At 35.3% G+C, this 25,002-nt stretch overlaps 1 protein-coding gene across 10 annotated transcripts in view; it reads right to left on the minus strand.

The window, feature by feature from the left end:
- The window catches only part of NOL4 (nucleolar protein 4), a 426,742-nt gene that overhangs the window by 190,337 nt on the left and 211,403 nt on the right, over positions 1–25,002 (minus strand). For all 10 annotated transcript variants that reach the window (XR_006707305.1, XM_045457208.1, XM_045457200.1 and 7 more), the window contains one exon: positions 22,482–22,765. Coding sequence is in view for 9 of the 10 variants with exons in the window: in XM_045457208.1 (XP_045313164.1) it covers positions 22,482–22,765 (284 nt within the window). In the remaining variant the exon portion in view is untranslated. The remainder of the gene's footprint in view (positions 1–22,481; positions 22,766–25,002) is intronic.

Raw genomic sequence — 25,002 nt, forward strand, 5'->3', positions numbered from 1 at the left:
ATATTGAGATACAATTGACATACAATATTATGTATGTTTAAGGTGTACAATGTTAATATATATGACTACCACAGTAGGGTTAGTTCACAAGTACACCATTTCTTTTTTTTTTTTTTTATGGTGAGAACATTTAAGATCTACTCTTCAGTGATTTTCAAGTATGTAATACAGTATTGTTAACTATCATCACCATGCTATACATTAGATCCCCAAAACTTATTCAATTTATAACTGAAAGTTTGTCCTTTTTGACCAACATCTCTCCATTTCCCTGAACCCCAGCCCTTGTTAACCACGATTCTACTGTCTGTTTCTATGAGCTGGGCTTTTTAAATAAATGAAGTCATACATTTGCTACAAGTGGCAGAATTTCCTTCTTTCTCATGGCTCAATTACACATATGTACTTATGTACAGACATACCATCTTTACCCATTCATATGTTGACACACCCTTAGGTTCTTTTATTATCTTTGCTATTGTGAATAATGCTGCAGTGAATATGGGAGTGTAGATATCTCTTCAAGATCCTGATTTTATTTCCTTTGGAATATATACCTAGAAGTGGAATTGTAGGATCACATGGTAGTTCTATTTTTAACTCTTTGAGAAACTCCCATACTGTTTTCCATAATGGTTTTATCAATTTACATTCTTTTTAAAAAAATTTTTTTAATGTTTATTTATTTTTGAGAGAAAGAGAGACAGAGCATGAGCAGGGGCAGAGAGAGAGGGAGACACAGAATCCAAAGCAGGCTCCAGGCTCCAGGCCATCAGCACAGAGCCTGACACAGGGCTCGAACTCACAAACCGTGAGATCATGATCTGAGCCAAAGTCAGTTGCTTAACTGACTGAGCCACCCAGGTGCCCCTATCAATTTACATTTCTACCAACAGTGCACAAGGGTTTCCTTTTCTTCACATCTTTACCAGCACAAGTTAGTTTTTGTCTTTTTGATAAGAGCCATTCTAATAGATGGGAGCTAATATCTCATGGTAGTTTTGATCTGCATTTCTCCGATGGTTAGTGATGTCGAACATCTTTTCATGTACCCATTGGCCCTTTGTATATCTTCTTTGGGAAAAGTCTATTCAGTTTTTCCACTCACTTATTAGTCTTTTTTTTTTTTTTTTTGGTTTGTTTTTTACTATTGAGTTGTACGAGTTTTTTTTTTTTTTTAAATATATTTTGGATATAAACCCCATATCAGATATATGATTGGCAAGTGTTTTTTCTTGTTCTGTATGTTGCCCTTCATTTTGTTGATTATTTCTTTTGCTGTTAAGCAACATTTTAGTTTGACATTGAAATATTCAATGATTTTTGCTTTTGTTGCTTATGCTTTATGTGTCATATCCAAAATACTGTTGCCAAGACTAATGTCAAGTAGCTTTTCCCTTGTTTTCTTTTAGGAATTTTATGGTTTTGGATCTTATGTTTAAGCCTTTAACCATTTGCAGTTAATTTTTGTGAGTTGCATAAGATAGGGATCCAATTTTATTCTTCTGCATGCAATGGTCCAGTTTTCCCAGCATGATTTATTAAAGAAGCTATATCATTTCTTCATTAAGCATAAGCTTTCTTGTCAAATATTAATTGACCAAATATATGGAGTTTATTTCTGGCCTTTTGATTTCGTTTCATTGATCTACATCTATTTTATTCCAGTAACATACTGTTTTGATTACTATAACTTTGTAGTCTAGTTTGAAAAAAGGAAGTTGATACCTCCAGTTTTCTTCTTCCTTATGATTGCTTTACCTATTCAGTCTTTTGGGTTCCATTCACATCTTATAATATCTTTTTTTCCCTATGTTTGTGAAAAATGCCACTGGAATTTTGATAGAGATTGCTTTGAATCTATACATGGTTTTAGGTAGTATGGTCATGTTAACAATACTGATTTTTCTCTTCCACAAACACAGAATATATTTCCATTTATTTGTGTCTTCAATTTCTTTCATCAATGTATTATAGTTTTCAGTGTATAGATCTTTCACCTCCGTAGTTAAATATATTTGTAAATATTTTGCCATTTCTGATGCTATTATAAATGGGATTGTTTTATTTTTAGTTATTTTGCTGTTAGTGTATAGAAATACAATAATTGCTCTATGTAAACATTGTATCCGCATCTTTACTGAATTCACTGAATTCACAGTTTTTTGGTGGAGCATTTAGCATTCCTACATCTAAGATCATGTCGTCTTTAAAAAAAAAAAAAGAAGTTTACTTCCTCCTTTCTGATTTGGATGCCTCTTATTTCTTTTTCTTCCCTGATTGCTCCAGCTAGACTTCCAGTACTATGTTGAAGAGAAGTGGTTAAGTGAGTACCCTTGTCTTGTTGTGATTTAGGGGGAAAGCTCTCAAATTTTCACTGTTGAGTATGACGTTAGCTGTATGTGTGTCATATACGCCCTTTTATTATATTCAGGTATGTTCCTTATAAACCCAATTTGTTGAGCAATTTTATAATGAATGGTTTTTTTGTCAAATGCTTTTTTTGCATCTATTGAGATTATCATATTATTTTTATCTTTCATGCCACTGATGTGATATAACACATTTGTTGATTTGTATATATTGAACCAACCTTCCATCTCAAGGATATATCTCACTTGATTATGGTGTATGATCCTTTCAATGTGCTGTTGAATTCATTTTGCTAATATTTAGTTAAAATATTTGCATCTATAGTCATCAGGGGTATTGGCCCGTAGTTTCCTTTTCTTATAATGTTCTTATTTGGCTTTGGTATCAGAGAAATGCTGTAGTATAAGTTGTAATGTTTCTTCTTTCAGATTTTGAGTCTTTGTTTTCCTTAGAGAAGCTAAAATTTTTTTCAATTTTGTTTATGTTTTCAAAAAGCCACCTCCTGGTTTCATTATTTTCTGGTCTCTATTTCATTTATTTCTACTCTGATGTTTGTTATTTCCTTTCTTCTACAAACTTTGGGCTTAATTTGGTATTTTTTCTAGTTCCTTAAAATGTAAAGTTACATCGGGGCGCCTGGGTGGCTCAGTCGGTTAAGCGTCCGACTTCAGCCAGGTCACGATCTCGCGGTCTGTGAGTTCGAGCCCCGCGTCGGGCTCTATGCTGACAGCTCAGAGCCCAGAGCCTGTTTCAGATTCTGTGTCTCCCTCTCTCTCTGCCCCTCCCCCGTTCATGCTCTGTCTCTCTCTGTCTCAAAAATAAATAAACGTTAAAAAAAATAAATTAAAAAAATGTAAAGTTACGTTATTTAAGTTTTAACAAAACTATTAACAAAACTATTTTTCCACCTATTTCACAATTTTTGGAGAAAACTTGGTTTCTTACTATGAAATCCTGAATAAACTGACTTGGAAAAGAGAAAAATACTATGTCAGAAACAAGGAGACAAGCATACAGATGGTTTTACTTTGTACATCATTTTTCAAATATATCAAATTTAAAGAGCTCATGTTTTATTGATGAAACACACCTAAAAATGCATGCACGTTCAGTATTTCCACACAATAAGTGATTAATAAATGTTTGATTACTTGCCAATTGACTGAATGAATGATAAATGGGATATGTGTTGCAGAGGATCTGTAGAGAGAAAACTTTCACAGGTTTACTACATTACACAGCACTATGCCCATCATATGGTTGGCCCTTGACAAATATTTATTTTCCTTCTCACTCTTTCTTCTCTTCCACATGTTTCATTGACATTTTTCATAATGGTACACTTTTGAGTGGAATGTAAAAGAATATGGAGAGGAAAGACACAGTTTTCTTGAAATGCTTGCTAACCTGCCTCCAGAAATCATAAGGTGGATTTTGTACCGGGGATTTTTGAGTTGAAGAGAACATGTACTCCAAATCCACCATTTTTATTGTATTTAAATTACAGAGAATTTAACCATTTGTTTTGTTTCTTAGATTCCACATATGAGTGAAATCATATGGTATTTGTCTTTCTTGGTCTGACATTTCACTTAGCATAATGCTCTCTAGGTTCATCCATGCTGTCGCCAATGAATGAATAAACACAAACAGAATCAGACCTATAAATACAAAGAACAAACTAATGGTTGCCAGAGAAAAGAGGTTAGGAAGATGGGAAAAAAAATGAATGGGGGGGGGGGAGTGAGAGATACAGGCTTCCAGTTATGGAATAAATAAGGCATGGGAATAAAAGACACAACATAGAAAACATGGTCAATACTGTGCTGGCAGTGTACGGTGACAGATGGTGGCTACACTTGTCACGATCATACCATAATGTGTAGAGAAACTGAATCACTAGGTTTTACAACTTAAACTGATCTAACATTGTGTGTCAACTATACTCAAATAAAAAAAATTAATCACAGAGAATTTAAATAAGTACATATTCCCTCATCATTTTTTTTTAGAAACTGATTTAGAAAATGCTAATTTTCCTTTTATCTTATTGTGTCTTAATAGGCATAAGAGTTCTACATATTTACTATGGATATGACACACTAAGAAATATACTATAAAACAAAAAAAATATCTGAGAATTGTCTAGGGCAACTCTGAGTAATGTTTACTAACTAGTGTTATCATGGACTTATCATTATAGATTAATGATTGTTGATAATTATCTTGAGTGTGGTGAGCGTGATGTAGGTATATGAACTGAAACCAGATGTTTCAGAGTCAGATGATGATGATAATTTTAAGCTGAATAGGGTTATCTCAGGACTGGCAAAGATGCTCCTACTCTCCTAACCCATGCTCGGGACACACCTTTTAATTGATCATTTTTTCTACTGAACCTGGGCAAAATGTATCTCTGGACCAAGCAGTTACTACCAAGTATTTACAACTAAAACAAAAAGTCAAATCTATCTTTCATTATAGGATAAAGATAATTCGATTGCCATATTGGCTAGAACATCTCTCAGGCAAGAAATGTAAATTAGGTAGATAAGAAATAGTTTTGGAGACATGATCAGGCATTTGGTATTTAATCTGACTGTCCATAAATAATACAATTCCAAAACTATAGTATGGCCCCTCAAGTCAACCTGCTGGAAGTTGGCCAATTGCTGGAAGACCAAGAAACCAGGCAAAAGTGCCTATAAAATACAGCCAGATCTTTGGTAATTACTGTAGATTAACTCAATTCCAGAATTTGTTTAAAACATAGACTATATTTAACGTTGATCTCAACACTGTGCTGGGTACTTAGGTTTCAACTACAAACAAAACATTATACATACTTGCCCTCCAGATATTGGTTTTTATACTAGTCTTTTTTTCCTATTACTATTTCTTTGTTTTCCACTAATCTCTGGCAAAATTTTTGTTGAATATGTCAGCCTGTCTCAGTCTTGATAAGAGAAAATAGGGAGAGATCTGCCACCATAATTGGATCAAAATCTGAAAGTCCCGAGAACACACTTCAGATTTGGCATGATATCCAAATTAAATCATAGAATCCCAAGGGGTTAAAATTCAAGACAGTGTGAATATTTGACAATGCATGCTCCTTTTGGGGGGAAAGATAATATCTATATCATTCTCAGTGCCCAGAAACTCCTCCGCAGACATGATGGAATGCTAATTTCTATTTTCTCTACTCAGTAATAGTGACAATGCTGTCATAATAAAGAAGTTCTTAAAATTCAACAATGGCTTTGAGGGAGAATGTGATTTGATACTGAATTTATCTCCTAATATTAAGGAACTATAAACCTGAATATAAAAAATATAGCTAAAACACAATGTAAAGAACTTAAATTGGGAAATGTAAAGTCCTCACAGAAAAAATAATAAGCTAAATTTAAAGAAAAAAATACCTTTTTGACTTTATAAATTAGGACAAGAATAGGCAGGCCAAGAATGTTAGCACAGGGGTGCCTGGGTGGCTCAGTCAGTTAAGCATCCCACTTTGGCTTAGGTCATGATCTCGCGGTTCATGGGTTGGAGCCCCATGTCCAGCTCTGTGCTTACAGCTTGGAGCCTGGAGCCTGCTTGGGATTCTGTGTCTCCTCTCTCTGCCCCTCCTCTGCTGGCGTTCTGTCTCTTTCTCTCTCTCTCTCTCAAAAATAAAATAAAATAATTAAAAATTAAAAAAAAAGAATGTCAGTACAAAAATTATTTTAGTTCAGTTATTCCTAGTTACTATACGATAGATGGTTCAGAAAGCTTAATTATTTTCAGCGTAGCAAGATACACTTCAATACATTTTTTTACTTGAATTCTTCCTAAACATACCTGAGAAAGTTAGTATTCCCAAGCACTACTTCTTTAGCATTGTAGATGATAACTAAATTCTCTCATATCTCACTACAATTCTTCCTATCAGATAATCCCTACTAATTGCCCTCATCTTTATTTTTTCTTTGCATACATACAATATTAGCTAAGAACAACATACAGTTTGCCATCTTCCAGCCAGTCTGATTCAATATACACTTGTGAGAAATTGCACTAAATGCTAACGCCTCAGAGATGGATGATATACAGTAAAACCTTGGATTACGAGTAAGTTGTTACGCAAGTGTTCCACAAGACTAGAAAACAGTTCTTATAAATCTTAATTTGATAAGCAAGTGATGTGTTGCATAACAAGTAGCAGAATGTCACATGATCACAACTGAGCCAATGGTTCTTGAAATTCGCTTTGATATATGAGTGTTTTGGATTATAAGCATGTTACCAGAATGAATTATGCTCATAAACCAAGGTTTTATTGTACATTTCCTCTCTGGTTCAACATAGGAGAAAAATATACAACCTATATTCAGAATCTAATGTAATTTGTATAGAACTATATACCAGTTCTAAGAGACAGAAGAAGCTAGTTACAGTCATTATTATCAGGGAAGATTTCACATACCTGAACCAGTCATAGGTAATAGATGTACACCAGGTCAAAGAAGTATGTGTGTGTGTGTGTGTGTGTGTGTGTGTGTGTGTGCACGCGCGTGTGCGCGTGTGTGCAGGGTTGGGGGGGGCAATTGGGGAGCTGAAATTGGGTAGAATGAGGAAAGCAGACACAGTGAATATTCTGAGTGAAGGAAGTTCATGTTCAAACACAGTATTAAAATGGCTGGAACTCAGGTTTCATCAGAGGGAGTGTTAAGCACTAATGCTGAAATTAAAACATACTTCTTAGGCACTGGAGTAGGAGGAACCAAGAGTGTTATGGGAGCATGAACTAGGAAAGGCAAATATCCCAAAAATGGATGTCAAACAGCTTTGTGGGGACAGCAACATCTACACAGAGACCTACTTTAGTGATGTGCACTACCATCCACCCAGGTCCTCATGATAGAAACCAGGTCACCAAAATCACTTCCTTAGATTATTTCAAAGGTAGTGGAGATTATCTTGACTCTACCTTGGTTTATCCAGGTTCAGACTCAACAGACTAAGATATCCTAAAAATGAAGATCTTAGCCCAATTAATGACTTCTATAGTGACACTGTCCAAATTAATAAATGTAATTTACAAAAGATTTTGAAATATGGCTCTGTTTACTTTTTCAGACTTATCTCTACCACTATGTCCCCCCACACTCCAAAATCCTGTCATACTGAAGTTCTTTTAGCTCCTCAAACCTGCCATGCTCTGTCTTCCTCTAAGTCTCTGCCTGGAACCAGTCCTTCAGCACAGAATACAAGACTTCTCTTTTGTGTAGCTCCTACTTATTCTTCAGTTTCTTACTTAGATGTTTATTTCTTCCACAAAGGAGGTCCTGACTCCCCAAATCCCAATCAATGTCTCTCCTAGTGCTCCTACCTCAGCATGTCCTCTTATCCTGCCTCCAACTTCTCTCTGATGAACAACCTGACCCAACCAGCCTCTGAGAAACAGGGACCACCTCTGTCTTTTTCACCCTTGCATTTATAACTGTCAACATAATACTTGGCTGACAGGAGGGGATCAATAAATGGTAAATGATGTATAAAATGGAAAACAGATTTAAAAAATGTAATATTAAATATAAGCTCCAATATAAGTGTTAAATAAGAACTACCAGTACAAATAGTAAATAGTAAATCAATCCCCATTTACTTTCTCACTCATTAAAAGTTACTACATGACATGGGAACATGGTTCCTTAATGAAAGTTTCATTAAGAAGCAACTGTCACTTTATTAAAATTAATGTTTGAAATGATCATGCTTTGTATTTCAGGTCAAAACCTGGAATCAGTCCTTCCTAATGTAGACAGACATTCTTTAATTATATTTATCAAACCTATGTGAAATACTATGGGAGTAAAAATTATCCCTATTCTCCAAAAAGGGGAGTTCCAAGAAAACTCGGTCATACTCATTCTCTGTGTCCCTACATAATAATATTTTTTTTCAGGAGGTGCAGAAATAAGTTTATTTTACATTTTTCTTTTGGCAGTTTTGAAATCTACCCATTTGTGAGCTTCTTACAAACAAATGTTAAAGTATATGATTATCTTTTGATTTTTATTGATGTTTTCCAGTGTTGTGAAACATTCATGCCCAGCACATATCTTTATTATTGCATGTGTTCTACTATAGGCAATTATCTATGTATACAACTGCCTCACTCAATGGGCTGGATTTCTTTTAGAGCAGAATGCATTTTATTCATTTCTGCATCCTCAGAGCTCAGAATGATGCCTGGCAAACAGCAGATCCTCAGCACATGCTCGTTCAACAGATAGAATCAAGATTACTTATCAACTTTGCAAATCTAGTACTTCGATCATATTAAACACCTTAGTGAATTAGAAGAGCATACTATTTGGTCTTCTAAAATGCAAATGGAATCACATCTTGTCCCTGCTGAAAAATCCTCTTCTTGTTCCCTTTCCCTGTAATATAAAGTTCAAACCCTTCAGAGATCCTTCATGATCTGGCTCCTGTCTCATCTCTTTCCTGCCTCTCCTCTGGTCCGAAGCTCAGCCCAACCACCTATCATCTCAGGTGTACTATACATTCTTCCTATTCTTTAGCACCACTGGCTGCTTATCATTTCCTTAACTTCCTGCATTGTTTCATTCACTTACATTCCTATTACGAATAATGACAGATCCTTTTCATTTTGTCCTGAGCCCAAATAAAATATTTTCTAATAGTTTTTTTTTTTTCCCCACTTGATTCTCATTGCATTTGCCAAATGCCTAGCACTTAAGTCAGGGCTTGGCACATAGTAAATAGCAAATACTTGTTGATGACTAAACGAAGGATCGTTTAGCAATAAAGATGACTCCCTCACTTTATGAGTTAGTAAATTGAGTTAAATTTGAGTTAATTTCTTTGAACCCACCCAATTTAGTCAGTTGCAGAGATCTGAACCATCTTTCTTCCCTTTTTTAAATTTTTTAAAATTTAATTTTAAAATTTAATTTTTTAAAAAAGCACACAAAGCCAATGAACTGTTTTACTATACATGTCTTTTTCTGAGGAAACCATGTATTGAATCATCCCTCAGTTCCTTGAAATGTGCTTTTGTTCTCACCACTCAAATGAAACTGCCTTCTGGATGGTCTCCGGGGACATCCAAGTCAAAGGTTTCTTTCATTTTTCCTTCTCCTCTATACCCAAAATGATCCATCACCACCGTTTCTTGTACTCTGGGACTGGATGAGCCAGGTTCTCTGTTTTCTGTCTGTCAGTTTCACATCCATCCATCCTCACTGCTTTCTCCTTTCAGCCAATAGAGAAAGGCTTGGGTCTGCTGGCTGGCCACTTCCTCCCTGGCTTCCTGTTTACACAGCAGGTGACCCCTGCTTCTTTCTTCCTTAGTCTTTCTCCTCTCTGTTGGCTTCACATTTCCACCTGTCATCCACTCATGCCTAACTGACCCTCTAGCACCTGAAACTCTGTAAACTCAAAAAAAAAAAACTGGCACTGCTCGTACCTCTCCCTTGGAAAAGTTCTCTGGACCTCCGGTCTCTCATATCCTCAAACTATTCCATGAAGTGCTGAAACATCAATCCATCCTCCTGCCCAAGATCATGGTCGCTGCATCACTCTCATGCTTATAACTTTCCATGGTTCTCCATGCTCAAGGACATAAATCAAGTAGTGTATCAGGACTGGCCCTGGAAAATATCCCCTGCACCAATATGCTTTTATGCACCCTTAGTCCATCCAAACCCATGGCTATTTGCTTCTAGGTCATTTGGTGAACTTCTTACATTTGTGACTTTACTCTTCCCTTTGCACCTCCTCAAACTTCTCTCATCATGACTATCCTTATTCTCTTTCCTCTTTCCTCTTTGAAAACTCTTTCCTCTATGAAACCATCTTTAATTGCCTACTTTGTGTTTTTACCAACAGTTTTGTACATAATGATTGACATTCATCTATTTTTACCTTTTGTTTTTGTTTATGTGGTAGCTCTTTCAGAAGCAAGTCTATAGCACCCACAGTCACTGGCAGGAACCCTGCTTATACAGGAACTGAGGAACAGTTGATGACTGGGACAACTCTGACCCAGAGGTGATTTCCTCAAATAATACTAGTTTTGTTGAGCTTTTCAGTGTTACAGAGGCATCTCTGATGAGAAGGCTAACACTAGGAATAATATCTCACTTCATAAAAATGTAGAAATAAGTATCACTGGTTAATTTTGGTCTTTAAAAATTTGCTTTTGGGGCGCCTGCGTGGCTCAGTCAGTTGGACGTCTGACTTGGACTCAGGTCATGATCTCACAGTCTGTGAGTTCGAGCCCCACGTCGGGCTCTGTGCTGACAGCTCAGAGCCTGGAGCCTGCTTTGGATTCTGTGTCTCCCGCTCTCTCTGCCCCTCCCCCACTCCTGCTTTGTCTCCCTCTGTCTCAGAAATAAACATTAATTTTTTAATTTTGCTTTAAACTGGTTAAAGGATAAATAGGGGGAGCACAGAGGATTTTTAAAGGTAGTGAAAGCTCTCTTTGTGACACCACAGTGATGTACACATGTCACTATACATTTGTCCAAAACCATATAATGTACAATACCAAGAGTGAGCCCTAAGGTAAACTATGGACTTTGGGTGATTATGATGGTATCGATATAGAATCATCAATTTTAATAAATGTACTACTCTGGTAGGGAATGTTACTGGGGAAGGGTATGCATGTGTGGGAGCAAGGCACATACAGGGAGTTTCTGTACCTTCCTCTGAATTTTTCTGTGGACCTAAAACTACTCTAAGAAAATTAAGTCTTCTAAATATTGCCTGAAACACCAAAGCAAAACCAATTTAAAAACAATCAATTGTCTTTATATTTAGTGCGCACATGTGAGAATCACAAGACCTCATAAACCTCCAAGTATCTCCTTTACCTGTCTGCAATGATGCTATCCTCATTAATTACCATATTGGAAATCCAATCCATTCAAGTCGCTGGTTTTTTGTTAATTGAAATATATTTGACATATAACGTTGTGTAAATTTAAGGTGTATACGTGTTAATTTGATACATTCATATATAGCAATATGATTGCCATTATAGCAACAATTAGCACCTCTATCCTACTGCATAATTATCATTACTTTTCAGTGATGGTAATAATTAAGATCAAGTCTCTCAGCAAGTTTGATTATTATAATATGATTGTATTGTCTATATTCACTATACTGTACATTAGATCTTTAAGACTTATTTACTACTTGTTGCAAATTTGTACCCTGAAACAACATCTGTCCCATTGTCCATCCCCCACGCTGGTAAACACCATCTTATTTTCTGTTTTTACAAGTTTGGAATTCTAAATTTTTTTTAGATCCCATATGTAAGTGATATATCATAGTATTTGACTTATCTCACTTAGCATAATGTCCTCAAGTTCCATCCATATTGCAAACAGCAAAATGTCCTTTCTCATGGGTGAATAATATTATATATATATATATATATATATATAATTAATATAAAGAGGATATTATATATATATATATGGTCATATCCTATTTATCCATTCATCCTATATATTTATATATTCATATATATTTATATTCATCTGTATATATCACATCCTATTTTTCTATTCATCAATTGATATGCACTTAGGTTGTGAATAATGCTGTAATAAACTTGGGAGTATATCTTTGTGACACCCTGTTTTCATTTCTTGTAGATACATACCTAGAAGTGGAAATCCTGATTAATACTGATCCTGATTAATTCCAGATTAATACTGGAATTCCTGATCTATTTTTAATTTTTTTGAAAAACTCTCATATTATTTTCTATAGTGACTGAACCAATTTACATTCCCACCAACATTGTACAAGGGTTCCTTTTTCTCCACACCCTCTCCAATACTTATAGTCTTTTGTCTTCTTGATGATAGGCATTCTAACAGGTGTGTGATAATATCTCAATGTGGTTTTGATTTCCATTTTCCCAATGATAAGTGATGTTGAGCATCTTTCATGTACTTGTTGGCCATTTGGATGACTTCTTTGGAAATATACCTATTTAGCTACACGGCCCCTTTTAAATCTGATGTTTTTTGTTACTGAGTTGTTAGGCACTCTTCATATATTTTGGATATTAACCTTTTACCAATATAAGGTTTGAAAAATTTTTCTCCCAGTCTCTAGGTTGCCTTTTCATTTTGGTTGTCTCCTGTGTGGTCCAGAAGTTTTAAAATTTGACACAACCCCATTTGTTGATTTTTGCTTTTGTTGTTTGTTTTTACTATTATATTCAATTAAGTCACTATTTATGGTGAAATATTCAAATGAGAATCTAAAGCCAAGAGAAATAAGATTATATACCTATTACCTGGGATAGTATTCATATGCCAGATTAAGTTAAGAGTCAGCTACATAGTGGGAAGTTGGGGGAAGTCAGGTGGCAATGTGAAAAAAGTATAAGAAAATGGTATAAGTAAAATGGGTGAGATGAGATCAATATGATGTATTCCCACATCATTGCATATTTTTGTTCAACAAACATTTTGTAAGGAGTAAGCTTTATGCATTTAAATCACTTTAGGGTGTGACCATAAAATCCACGACTTGTACAATTTACCATCAAGCCACCTTGTCCTTATTCCTCATGGATCTTTTTCCCTAGGATTTCAGGAAAAAAAAAAAGATGTTCCCTGCCCTCCCCCCGCCCCCCCGGCTGAGGTAATCAAGATAGATGCTATAAAGGAAGTGACATTTGAGTTGGACAGATTCCAACAGGGTCAGGAAGATTTTAACAAGCAGAAATTGCAAGGAATCTAGGATCTATTTCTATGAGTACCTGTTATATATTCACAGAAATAGGTCCTAGAATAAATACCTATAAAACACCTCTGAGAATGTATTATATATTCCAGACTCCTGGAAAACAGGTGTAACTAAAAGGAAATAAGGAAGGAAGAAGGGATAAAGAGAGGAATAAAAGACAGTAGTATTTACTAGATGAAATAAAGTAATATGCTTCTCCAAATTGCCAGTCTCAGTAAGTACTTGGTAGGCTATTAAAAATGGACATTCAACTTCCCAAATAAATATTATGAGTTGAAAACATTTTTGCAAGACTCAGCTAAGCCCCAAACTCGAGGCAATAACAACCACTACAGCAATTCCATTTATTATCTACTTATATAAAAATGCATACAGTCTTATTTGATTGCCCCAATTGCCTATAGGTTAAGTATTATTATCCCACTGTAACTAATGAAGTATTCAGGCTTATAAGGTAAAGACTTGCTCCAAGTCACAGAGTTGATCAGAGTGGCTTCTGATCAAGGAGTAATTATGAGCCATAAAATAGCAGCTGGGGGTCTCAGCATCAAGTTAAATTTGCTGTTGCTCATTTTCAGGCCTTTCCCCATGATCTCAACTTAAATTGCATGGCTGAAATGTGGGCTAAACTTTGGGGGGTTTAAGTCCAAATTCTAGAAATTCTTAGTGTAATCATAATCATAATATCATTGGGTCTTAGTTCTCCCATCTGTAAAAATGGGAATAATAACAGAGCTAAGTCCATTGGGTTATATGAGGGCTACATGAGTAAGTTTTAGAATAGTGCCTGATACATGGTAAGAACTCAGTAAGGTTACTTTTCATTATTATTCCTTGGGACAAAAGTTTATGACTTTTTATTACTTAATCCTTTTCTTTAAACTCTCCTCCATCTTATCCTTTTGACTCCAAATAAACCCAAGATCTCCATTTCACAATATTTTTTTTAAATCATACTAATAACAAGATTACAGATAACTGCTTTCAGGAATATACTTTAATATTCATCACATATTTAATATTAACAAAAACAATGTAAATTTATTATATTGAGGCAAATTAGAATGCATTACTCTTGGTCTCTGGTATTGATTTTCTTCTTTTCTTCTTTCACCAAATTTGGGTCAATATCAGTGTTTCAATGAGTCTCGGTAATACCAACTATTCTGAGACACGTATGAATTACTTATGGGTATATTAACTATAGTTCTCTCAGAGTTCCTCTACCATTCTCAAAATACCCATGGACCTAATGATATTTTTAACCCTTGGATCTTATTCCAAATGACAGAATACAAATATAAAACAAACACACATACAAAACAAAACAAAAAACCCACCCCCTAACCAAAAAAACATTGAACACAAAAGCATATAAGATACAATTCCTATTTCTTTTTGAGTTATTGATTAATCGTTAAATAAAGACAAAGACAATAGTTGGTCAGTTTTCATTGTTTTGTATTTTGGCCAAAAATGTCGCATATTACTGTAACCAGATTACTTATCAATACATAGCATTGATGGCTGAAGGATCAGTTGAGATTTTGTATTGAACCAAATGAACTCATACGTTTAAAAAGGAACCTAAAATGTATATTTTGCTGCATATGGGGAATTAAAATCAACCACCCTCTGCACATTTCAGGGTATAAATTTTAGAAGCCCCTTGTCTTCTTCATTCTGTTAACATAACAAATGTGAAATGAGCAAACATAGACTGGATCACGCATAGATATTCACATATGTTGACTTTACCCTTTCTCTTCCTTAATAACATATCAAGAATATAAGCATATTCACTGGTAACCATGACAGCATAATGATTCAGAAGGACACTGATTTGCGTGTTAGGAGTCACTTGAATGAGTTTCAATTGCTTCATCTATAAAATGAAGCAGTTTTAAAAATTATATTATTCTACAGAGAGTTAATTTAACAGTTCCTGAATAAGGCACATATTTTAAATATATGTATATGTTTTACATATATTTTACATGGTATACATAATATACTATATTTTATATAGTGCAAAAGCACTATACACATTTAAATTTAGGTTGAAAATATGATAGACACTACAAAAAATCATATGATATTATATTCTTCTTGTATATCTTTTGATTTAAAAAAAGATCCACTAAGGACAGAAGGAAAAAATGTGTCCAATAATGAGAAGAAATGAAGCCCATGTAACTCATGTAAAATATGAAACACATACATACTCTCTCTATATATCTATACATTAATGCATATATATATATACATACATATATATATATATATATATATATATATATATATATATATATATGTCTCTAGGTAAAATACATGAAGACGTCATTTTAAATTGGCAGTAAAAAAAGTAAGTCTAAAATTTACCTTAGGGCTTTTAAGGACCCACTACTATCCATTTATTTACATTTGTGCATGAAAGCAACAAATGGCTACATGCTTAGTTTTCCAATAGGGGCACCTAGTACATTATTTTTATTTTGTAAAATAATCCATATAGAAGAGCAAAACAAATATCTGTATAATAAATGCCACTGTAAGTATGTGCCACTTACCAAGGAATTATCCACTAAATGTTTTAAATATCTGCCTTTCTGGATAGCTTGCTTAACATAGTCACTATATGGTCCATAGAGTAACTAGTCCTACAAACATCAATCAGTGTGTGGGTATAGTGAAAAGCACAAGGCTGCAAAGTCAGAAGACCTGGGTTCAATAGCAGGCTCTATCACTTAACTAACTGCATAATTAATATTAAATAGCTTAGCATCCATTGGATTTTATGCCCTTATGTTTAAGTAAGGCTGATAATTATACTTTCTCTCCTTACCACATGGAATTAGTCTGAGTTATGAATATGAAACATTACACAAGTGTTCATCATTGTTAGAGTTGACGTGACATCCAAATATCAGAACTGATATATCGGTTATTTTCTGGCTCTTCGTTTCTTTCATGCCCTCCATCACTTGCCTAATCAAACTCCCAATTCCACCCATTTAACATTCTAAATATCTCTTAAGTCTTTGCTCTCTTTCCCATCCCTACCATCACCTCACTATGGCAGTACCTCATCCTGTTAGCAGCTTCTTCCCTTTCCATGCCACTTCAAGTCATCTTGTAACAAAGATGCCACAATGATCTACCCCAAAACACAATCTGACCGTGATATTTTCCTAGCCTACATCCTAGGAAGTTCCCTGTCAACTATAGAGTGAAGTTCAAACTTTAACAGTGTATCTATAGCCTACTCTCTTCTGATGCCCTGAACTACCTCTCCGGACTTCTCTCTCACCACTTCAGTCCTCGACATTTCTAGGTCTTAATTTAATGGTGTGTTCTTTGAGAATTTCCTACTCCCTTTTCAACAAGTAGCTGTCTCCTATGTAACCATTAAAAATTAACTGGGGAAACTTTCCAAGACATAGTTAGTAAGCCTAGAAGGCACATCTACATATCAATTAATTTCTGTATTGTAACACACTTATTTACTTCTGTGTCTACCTTTCTGGTGAGTTCTTAATGACAGAGACCTTTTGTGGGTTTTTTTGTGTTTTTTTTTTTTAGCACCCAGGACAGTTCCTAGCATATATGAGGAACATTTGTTGAATACATACTGCTGTTTCTACTCTGAGGAAGGTCTGTGCCCAAATCTTTATACAACAACCAAGAAGCTAGATATTGAAAATCATCAAATTAAAGCAACAACAAGCTGGAATACCTACACAACAAAGACCAAGATAATACTGTTCCAAAAGTAAATCCATGGCTCTTATGCTTTAAAAGGCAATCTCATTACACCTAAATATTACAAAGAGATATTTCAAAAAATGTGCTACTTCCATTCATCATGCCTAAATAAAATTGCATAGCAGTTATTAATGGTAATTATGATAAATATTTTATAAACTTTAATTTGAATGGTAATATCCATTTTGGTAAGAACTTAAAGATTCATTGAAAAAATGTCACATGGACCATTTTGGGGAAAAAATATTATTTTAATAAAGTGAAGATTGAAGGGTCTTGGGAACTGAGCCCAAACCAAACCTAATATGCAGTAACCACAGTGATACATTAACCTTCAAATAATAATCACCCTCCTACCACAGTTACTACTTGAAATATTATTCTTTGGGGAGGTTGATTCAGAATATTTTACCATATTAAGTATAATTCAGGTAGGTCACAAATACTAAAAGAAAAAAAGAGAAAAAAAACAAAACAAAAGTCAATGATAGTGTTTTTAAGTTACACATTTCTCTCCATTAGAGTTCAAGTTTTGTTTTTATTCTCACTTAATAATTTTAAACATATTTATATCCAAATTTGTGTCTTCTTAGCCTGTCTTTCCCTATCTAAATTGTTCCTTGACACTTCCTCATGAGTCTCATTTTCCAAGGCTTTAATCGACATTTCTACTTCCTTCTGAGTTCTAATGTTACTTGTTGTCCTCTAAAAATATGGGCATCTGCAAGCAGAAAATATATATCACCTAAAAGTTTTCAATGCAATGTATTTATTCTTTAGATTGGTTAATAAGATTTGTTAGTCTAGTGACTGAATTTGCATAATAATAAGCAATCAGTAAATGGCATAGTCCAGCTTGGCTATTCTTTTTAAGCATTTCTATTCAGTGTTCAGGTTTTTAAATGCTTTGTAATTATTTTTGTTTGGTATTATTCACAATAAAATTGTAAAATAGGTCAATATCAAACTCACAGCAATCTACGCTTCTCAAAGATGCTATATAATTAAACTTTAATATTCCTTCAAGGCAGAACAGAGGCTAGACTGAAAAATACTGGAAGAAAAAATTGGTACTGTCACTTTATAAATTTGTACAAAAGTACTGGAACATTTCTAAGGACTACAAATAGTAGTACTAACTGAACATATGAGTGATAAACCTTTAGGATGAAGTTCACCAGATAGCCTCAGGTAGAGCAAGTATTGATCCAAAGCCAGGAACCCAGGGCACTCTGCATACAAATTTGCATTGCAAGAAGAATTCCTAAAACAAAATTCCAGGCACAGTCTCCTTTACAATTAAAATGATTTAGTTTTCCTATCCAGCCTCTAAAAATGTCTCCAATCCACTTCCCTACTAATTTGGCTTCTTCTTGTGCCATGTGTTCTGACTTCAACTCTTAGCATTAACTTTCCGAGTATCATCTGGGTTTAGACCTATATCACTTCTCCTAACCATTACTCCATTTAGCTACATATAAATTTTGAAATTGCCCCACACGTTGGCTTCTAAAACATCTCCTTATCTGGTTGCCTTCATTTTCTCCTTTGGTTTTATGTTCATCCACAAGCTCCTTTTATGCCACTTGTTTTTGATGTGCTATTCTCCAGGTCGATATGTTTTGATCCTCTCCTCTGCTCGCTCTATGCTTTTCTGAGGTGATCCGGTCAACCACAACAGCTTTAAGCTGCACTTCTGCTCTAAAACCTTTCATGTGTTTCTTTCTCCAATCTGGACATTTCTTCTGAGCTGACACATATATCCCTGATGCCTATTAAATATATCCAGTGGATACTGCATAGGCATGGTAAACCTTATTTATCAAAAAACTACTTCTTCAAATGTTTCTCTTTCTGCATCTTGGTAAATGGAATGACCATCTACCTAGGCAACCAAGCCAATAAGCCTGGAGTCATTCTAGAATGTTCTCTGCTCCACTTCCCACATTCGATCAAACTTCATTTCTTCAAAATATTTGAGAAGCTACTATGTACCAGATATTAAGCCAGGTGCTGGACACATCTCAGTAAATAATGTAGAGATCATTCTTTTTCTTCAATTTCTTTTTAACATTTATTCATTTTTGAGAGAGAGAGAGAGACAGAGTGTGAGTGGGGGAGGGGCAGAGAAAGCGAGAGGGAGAGACAGAATCCGAAGCAGGCTCCGGGCTCTGAGCTGTCAGCACAGAGCCCAACATGGGGCTCAAACCCACTGACCGTGAGATCATGACCCAAGCTGAAGTCAGCTGGTTAACCGACTGAGCCACTTAGGCACCCATGGTAGGTATCATTCTTATAGTCATAGAATTTATATCCTACTGGGCTGTATAAAGAGGCTATTCATACTGTAGTCTATGTGAAAGACATTCCCAGGAGTTTGGCAATATACAACCTATGGAGCCCTAATATATATATATTCCTATATTCACATATATTCCTATATTCATATATATATATTCCTACATCACTTTCCTCCTGGAATGCCACAATAGCTTATAACCAGTTTTCTGTCTTTTTTATACTTTCTAGTCCCTATCCTGTTTACCCTGTTTATGTAGACAAGCTAATCTTTCTAAAATTCCAAGCTGACCACAACTTTATCATGCTAAGCTTACCTATGGGATACAGTCCAAAGTCCTTGAACTAGCCTATAAAGCCCTTATTGATGGAGCCACTCTATACTCCATTTCTCCACACATATTCTCTACTGTGGCCATGCTAAGCTCCTTGCAAATCTCCATGACAAGTATGCTCTCCTGTGGTTCTATGCCTCCAAACATGTTCTACCATAAATAATCCTCCCCGTCTAAATAGCTTCTACTTACACTTTGCATTCATCCCTAGCATCAACCTCTCTCCAAAGTCTTCCTTAAGAACATTATAGTCCCATGGGTGCACTACTTTTCATCTCTCACTTCACCCTGCCATATGCCCATAATATTACTTATGGAATCTGATTATAATCAGAGGTTTGCCTCTCTTTCCTGATAGACTTTAAGCTTTTGAGCGGCTAGGACCCTAGTTTGCTCACTTCCATGTTTTTGCTTCCTACAACAGTGCCTTGCATGTAGGAGTCCCTCAGTAAATATTCAGTGAATAAATTTATTGGTGGCAAATAGTCTATCTTGAATAATGATACTATGTTCTTCTTCAAGTACGATGTTATTAAGTCCTACCTAGCTCCAAATAGGCAATGGTTCCCTAACCTGTGAGACCAATTGATCTTTCCTGTGCATTCCAGGGCCTTCACAATGTCCAAAAGGAGATCCCTTCTGAAAAAAAATGGTAATCTTACATTTCCTTCAAAGTTCAAGATTTACTTTCTCTAGGAAGCCTCTTTATTACTTCAATAGAAATAGTATTTTCTTACTTTGAATTCCCAATGTTCTAACACAGAAATAGATACTTGCCTATAGTTTTACTAAGAAACTTTTCTCTGTATATGCACCCTTTTGTACCAAAACTATTTATCAAAGGTTTTATGAATAAAGAGTCCTCTCTTTGAGTTGTCTCTGCTACCTACTCCATTAATGCAAGTATGACAGGTATTTAATATGTCCTTTAATCTTTGAAGAAGCGAATAAAGAGTCCCTCTGGATTCCGCTCTCAAAGTGCTCCAAAACTGTTCACACAAATCCAATTATTTTCTGTATTTATCTTATTTGATATATCAGCATTGCCCATCAGAGCTGACAACTCTTTCTTGAAAGGTATATTACCCTTAGCTTCCATTCACTATACCCCTCTGATTATTTTTCTGCCTCTCTGGCTACTCCTCAGTCGGCCCTTGGAACGGTTATTCCTTTACCAAACCATTAAACTTTAGGTTCCTTAGGGAGGTCTCCTCCCCAGGCCCACTTCTCATCTTACTCCTCACATACAACCCAAACAATCTGTGCTTTTCGCAACTTCATTTTAATAGAGTAGAAAAGTAACTTCACTGTTTAAAATGTGCAACAATGTGTTTCCAATGAGCATAGTTCCTATCATTATAATGGATAAGGGGTTAAGGAACAGAAGAGCAAACCACTGAGTAATTTTAGAAAAATATTCAACAGATACATAGCATAAAAAGGACATTCATAATCATTTAAGTTTTATGAAGACTGGACGGATGTTGCAGATGGCCTGAGAATTTAAAGGCTATTTTGTTCTGTAAAATGTAACTCTGATTCAGATCATGCTAGTGAATATAAAATCATTTGTGTTTGAGTGATTTGGCTTTAAACCATAGGGGAGAATATTCGCACATTTACCCCAGCAAAAGTTGCAGCAGCCTCCCTCAGGCAGAAGTGTTTAAGTGTCTGATGATGTATAGTGACTTGCTTAAAAGAGGATGAAACAACATACCCTCAGGCAAGCAAGAGGATCTGAATGGAGCCAATTTAGGAAGCACAGTGCCTCAGCAAATTCACAAATTAATCCAAATTAAGACATTTTGCTATGTCAAAAGATCAGTTCTTCAACTCTAATTTATAAGAGGGTGGGGGGGGGGAAGGAGTCAAAATGTACATTCCATAAAAATCCTCATGTGGTCAAAAGTATACCTTGAAAAATTATAGAGCGAAAGTCACCAGCATGCATTATTTCAAACCGGTGGAAATGTAAACTTTATTTTTTTTACTAAATCAATCAGGACAAACTGATGGTGACAGAGGGGAAGGTGGGGGGGAAGATGGGTGAAAGAGGTGATGGGGATTAAGGAGGGCACTTGTGATGAGCACCAGGTGATATATGGAAGTGTTGAATGACTACATTGTACTCTTGAAATATTACACTGCATATTAACTGGAATTTAAATAAAAACAAAAAAAGAATGGGCAGTATTTCTGAAAACAGGTGTGAAGATAAAGAGATAAAAACAGAAGGACCAAGAAATAAAAATAAAATAATAAATCAATTGGGAATGGGGAGGATTATAATTTATTTTGCTATAAAGCATCTAGAAATTTAGAAATGTCTGAAACATGTTTGTGTCTTTTGTATAATACAGCGTGTGATACATTATGTGTTGCAGTAGTTATTTAATCTGCATATTTCATCTAGAACACTGACACGTTTCTCCCAGGTATGGGGAGTAAATTACTAACTGAAGTCCCTGGGTCTCTAAAGCAAACTTGAGAGTCTAATTGAAACTTTTATTACTGTGTCTACCTATCCATTCTAGTAGAAACTAGAGAGTGATCTTTTTAAGGTCTGTAATTGTGTTCTCAGGGCTATATTTTCAGGTATGAGCTCCACAAACTCCCAGAGACAGATCCATAAAAAGATTATATGAAGGAGAAACATTAAATCACGTGATTTCATCATGTATGAAAACACCAACAGCTTTGCTCGAAACACTATTCATTCTGCTAACTGTTATTCGGGAAAATTATTGCTCATGTGGACACATGATATCTATGCTTCTAAATGTCTTGGCAGCGTATTATTAGGATTTGTTTAAAATATTTTTAGCGAAAATAATCTTCATCTCTTGTGTAAATACGTGTTTCTTTCTGACCTTCACGACAAACTCAAAATCTCTGAAAATCGTAACATGACCTTACCTTGCTTCCATTTTCTCTCGTCTCTTGTTCCATCTTGAGGTCAGAAATCAGAAGATTCTTATATTTGTTTTTTCCATTACTGCTGTGGTCATCTATTCTGTATTCCGAAGTCAGCTGAGCGGAGAGGGGGCTGTCACTCAGGTTCAGTGGCTGCTCGTCCTGCTCCAGCCCAGTTTTGCCATCGCCATTGGAGTCACCCATATCCCTGCTGTGTGTTCCCCCTGAAGCAATTGAACTGTGCCCCAGAGTCTCATTGCCATTAAAGCTCTCTGCAGCAGAATCATCTGTTGAAAAGAATATTTTGATTTTAATTAACATGCCATTCGGTTTCTACTTCAATTCACATTTACTGAGCTCCTACTACATGCTTGCCATGGTGCTGATTTTACATAGCCTGTGCAGTTTCATCCTTAGCAATAACGTGTGAAGCAGCCATTGTTATTTGTAATCTAGTAGACACATTTAGGCACAAGAAGAAATGAAGTAAGAAAAAGATAAAGTAGGGAAAACAGTTTGATCTCAAATGCAATCTCAAACAAAAGTAAATTTAAACAAAGAAAACTTGTTCATTGTTTTGCAGAAAATTTTTTGTTTTTCAAGCGACAATGTCAAGATTTGGGGAAAATTCTCTGATAAGAGCATTGTCTATATGCTAGCAGGGCATATGTTGGTTCAAGCTTTATGAGTGTTTAATACACATCAAACACATTAAAAGAGCTTGTCACCTTTGCTCCAGTCATTACACTTCTGGAACTTTTAAACCTAAAGAGAGCAATCATTGTGTGCATTGCTGTGCAGGTAAAAAGGTCTTTACAAAACTGTTTCTTACAATAGCAAACATTTAGAAGAGACAGAAATTACCAAAAATAAAAAATTGGCTTAATATATGTTGAAATGATTAGAATATGGGAAATGTGGAATATGGGAGGGAGAACAGTGAAAAATATAGTCTCAAATGTTAATATTAATTTCTTCTTAACTGTATGGCACTGGATATTTTAATACTCTCTAATATTTACAACATATATATGATTTAAAGCTTATGAAAGAAACTGAAGAAAACACAAAGAAATGGAAAACACTCTATGTTCGTGGATTAGAAGAACAAATATTGTTAAAATATCTATACTACCCAAAGCAATCTACACACTCAATGCAATCCCTATCAAAATAACACCAGCATTCTTCACAAAGCTAGAACGAACAATTCTAAAATTTGTATGGGATCAGAAAAGACCCCGAACAGCTAAAGTAATATTGAGAAACAAAGCTGGAGGCATCACAAATCCGGACTCCAACCGTATTACAAACCTGTAATCATCAGGAAAGTATGGTATTGACACAAAAACAGACACAGACATCAATGGAACAGAATAGAGAACCCAGAAATGGACCCACAAATGTATGGCCAACTAATCTTCAATAAAGTGGAAAAGAATATCCAATGGAAAAAAGACAGTCTCTTCAGCAAATGGTGCTGGGGAAACTGGACAGCGACGTGCAGAAGAATGAACCTGGACTACTTTCTTATATGATACACAAAAATAAATTCAAAATGGATGAAAGACTTAAATTTTAGATAGGAAACCATCAAAATCCTAGAGGAGAAAACAGGAAGCAACCTCTTTGACCTTGGCCACAGCAACTTCTTACTAGACACGTCTCTGGAGGCAAGGGAAACAAAAGCAAAAAATGAACTACTGGGACTTCATCAAGATAAAAAGCTTCTGCACAGCGAAGAAAGCAATCATCAAAACTAAGAGGCAACCTTCCTAATGGGAGAAATATTTGTAAATGACATACCTGATAAGGCTTAGTATCCAAAATCTATAAAGAACTTATCAACATCAACACCCAAAAACAAATAATCCAGTGAAGAAGTGGACAGAAGACATAAATAGACACTTTTCCCAAGAAGACATCCAGATGGCCTACAGATACATGAAAAGATGCTCAATATCACTCATCATCAGGGAAATACAAGTCAAAACCACAATGAGATGCCAACTCACACCTGTCAGAAGGGCTAAAATTAACAACTCAAGAAACAACAGATGTTGGTGAGGATGCAGAGAAAGGGGAACACACTTTTGCACTGTTGGTGAGAATGCAAAGTGGCGCAGCCACTCTGGAAAACAGTATGGAAGTTCCTCAAAAAATTAAAAACAAATCTACCCTATGATCTGACAATTGCACTACTAGATATTTATCCAAAGGATACAAAAATGCTGATTTGAAGGGACACATGTACCCCAATGTTTATAGCAGCACTATCAACAAGAGCCAAATTGTGGAAAGAGCCCAAGTGTCCGTTGACTGATGAATGGATAAAAAAAAAAAAAAAAAGTGGCCTACATATACAATGGAATATTACCTGGTAAAAAAATAATGAAATCTTGCCATTTGCAACAACATGGATGGAACTAGATAAAATGTATTACGTTAAGTGAAAAAAGTCAGTCAGAGAAAGACAAATATCATGATATTCACTTACAGATGGAATGTAAGAAACAAAACTCAT

The sequence above is a fragment of the Leopardus geoffroyi genome, chromosome D3, assembly GCF_018350155.1.
Source record: "Leopardus geoffroyi isolate Oge1 chromosome D3, O.geoffroyi_Oge1_pat1.0, whole genome shotgun sequence".
Taxonomy (NCBI): domain Eukaryota; kingdom Metazoa; phylum Chordata; class Mammalia; order Carnivora; family Felidae; genus Leopardus; species Leopardus geoffroyi.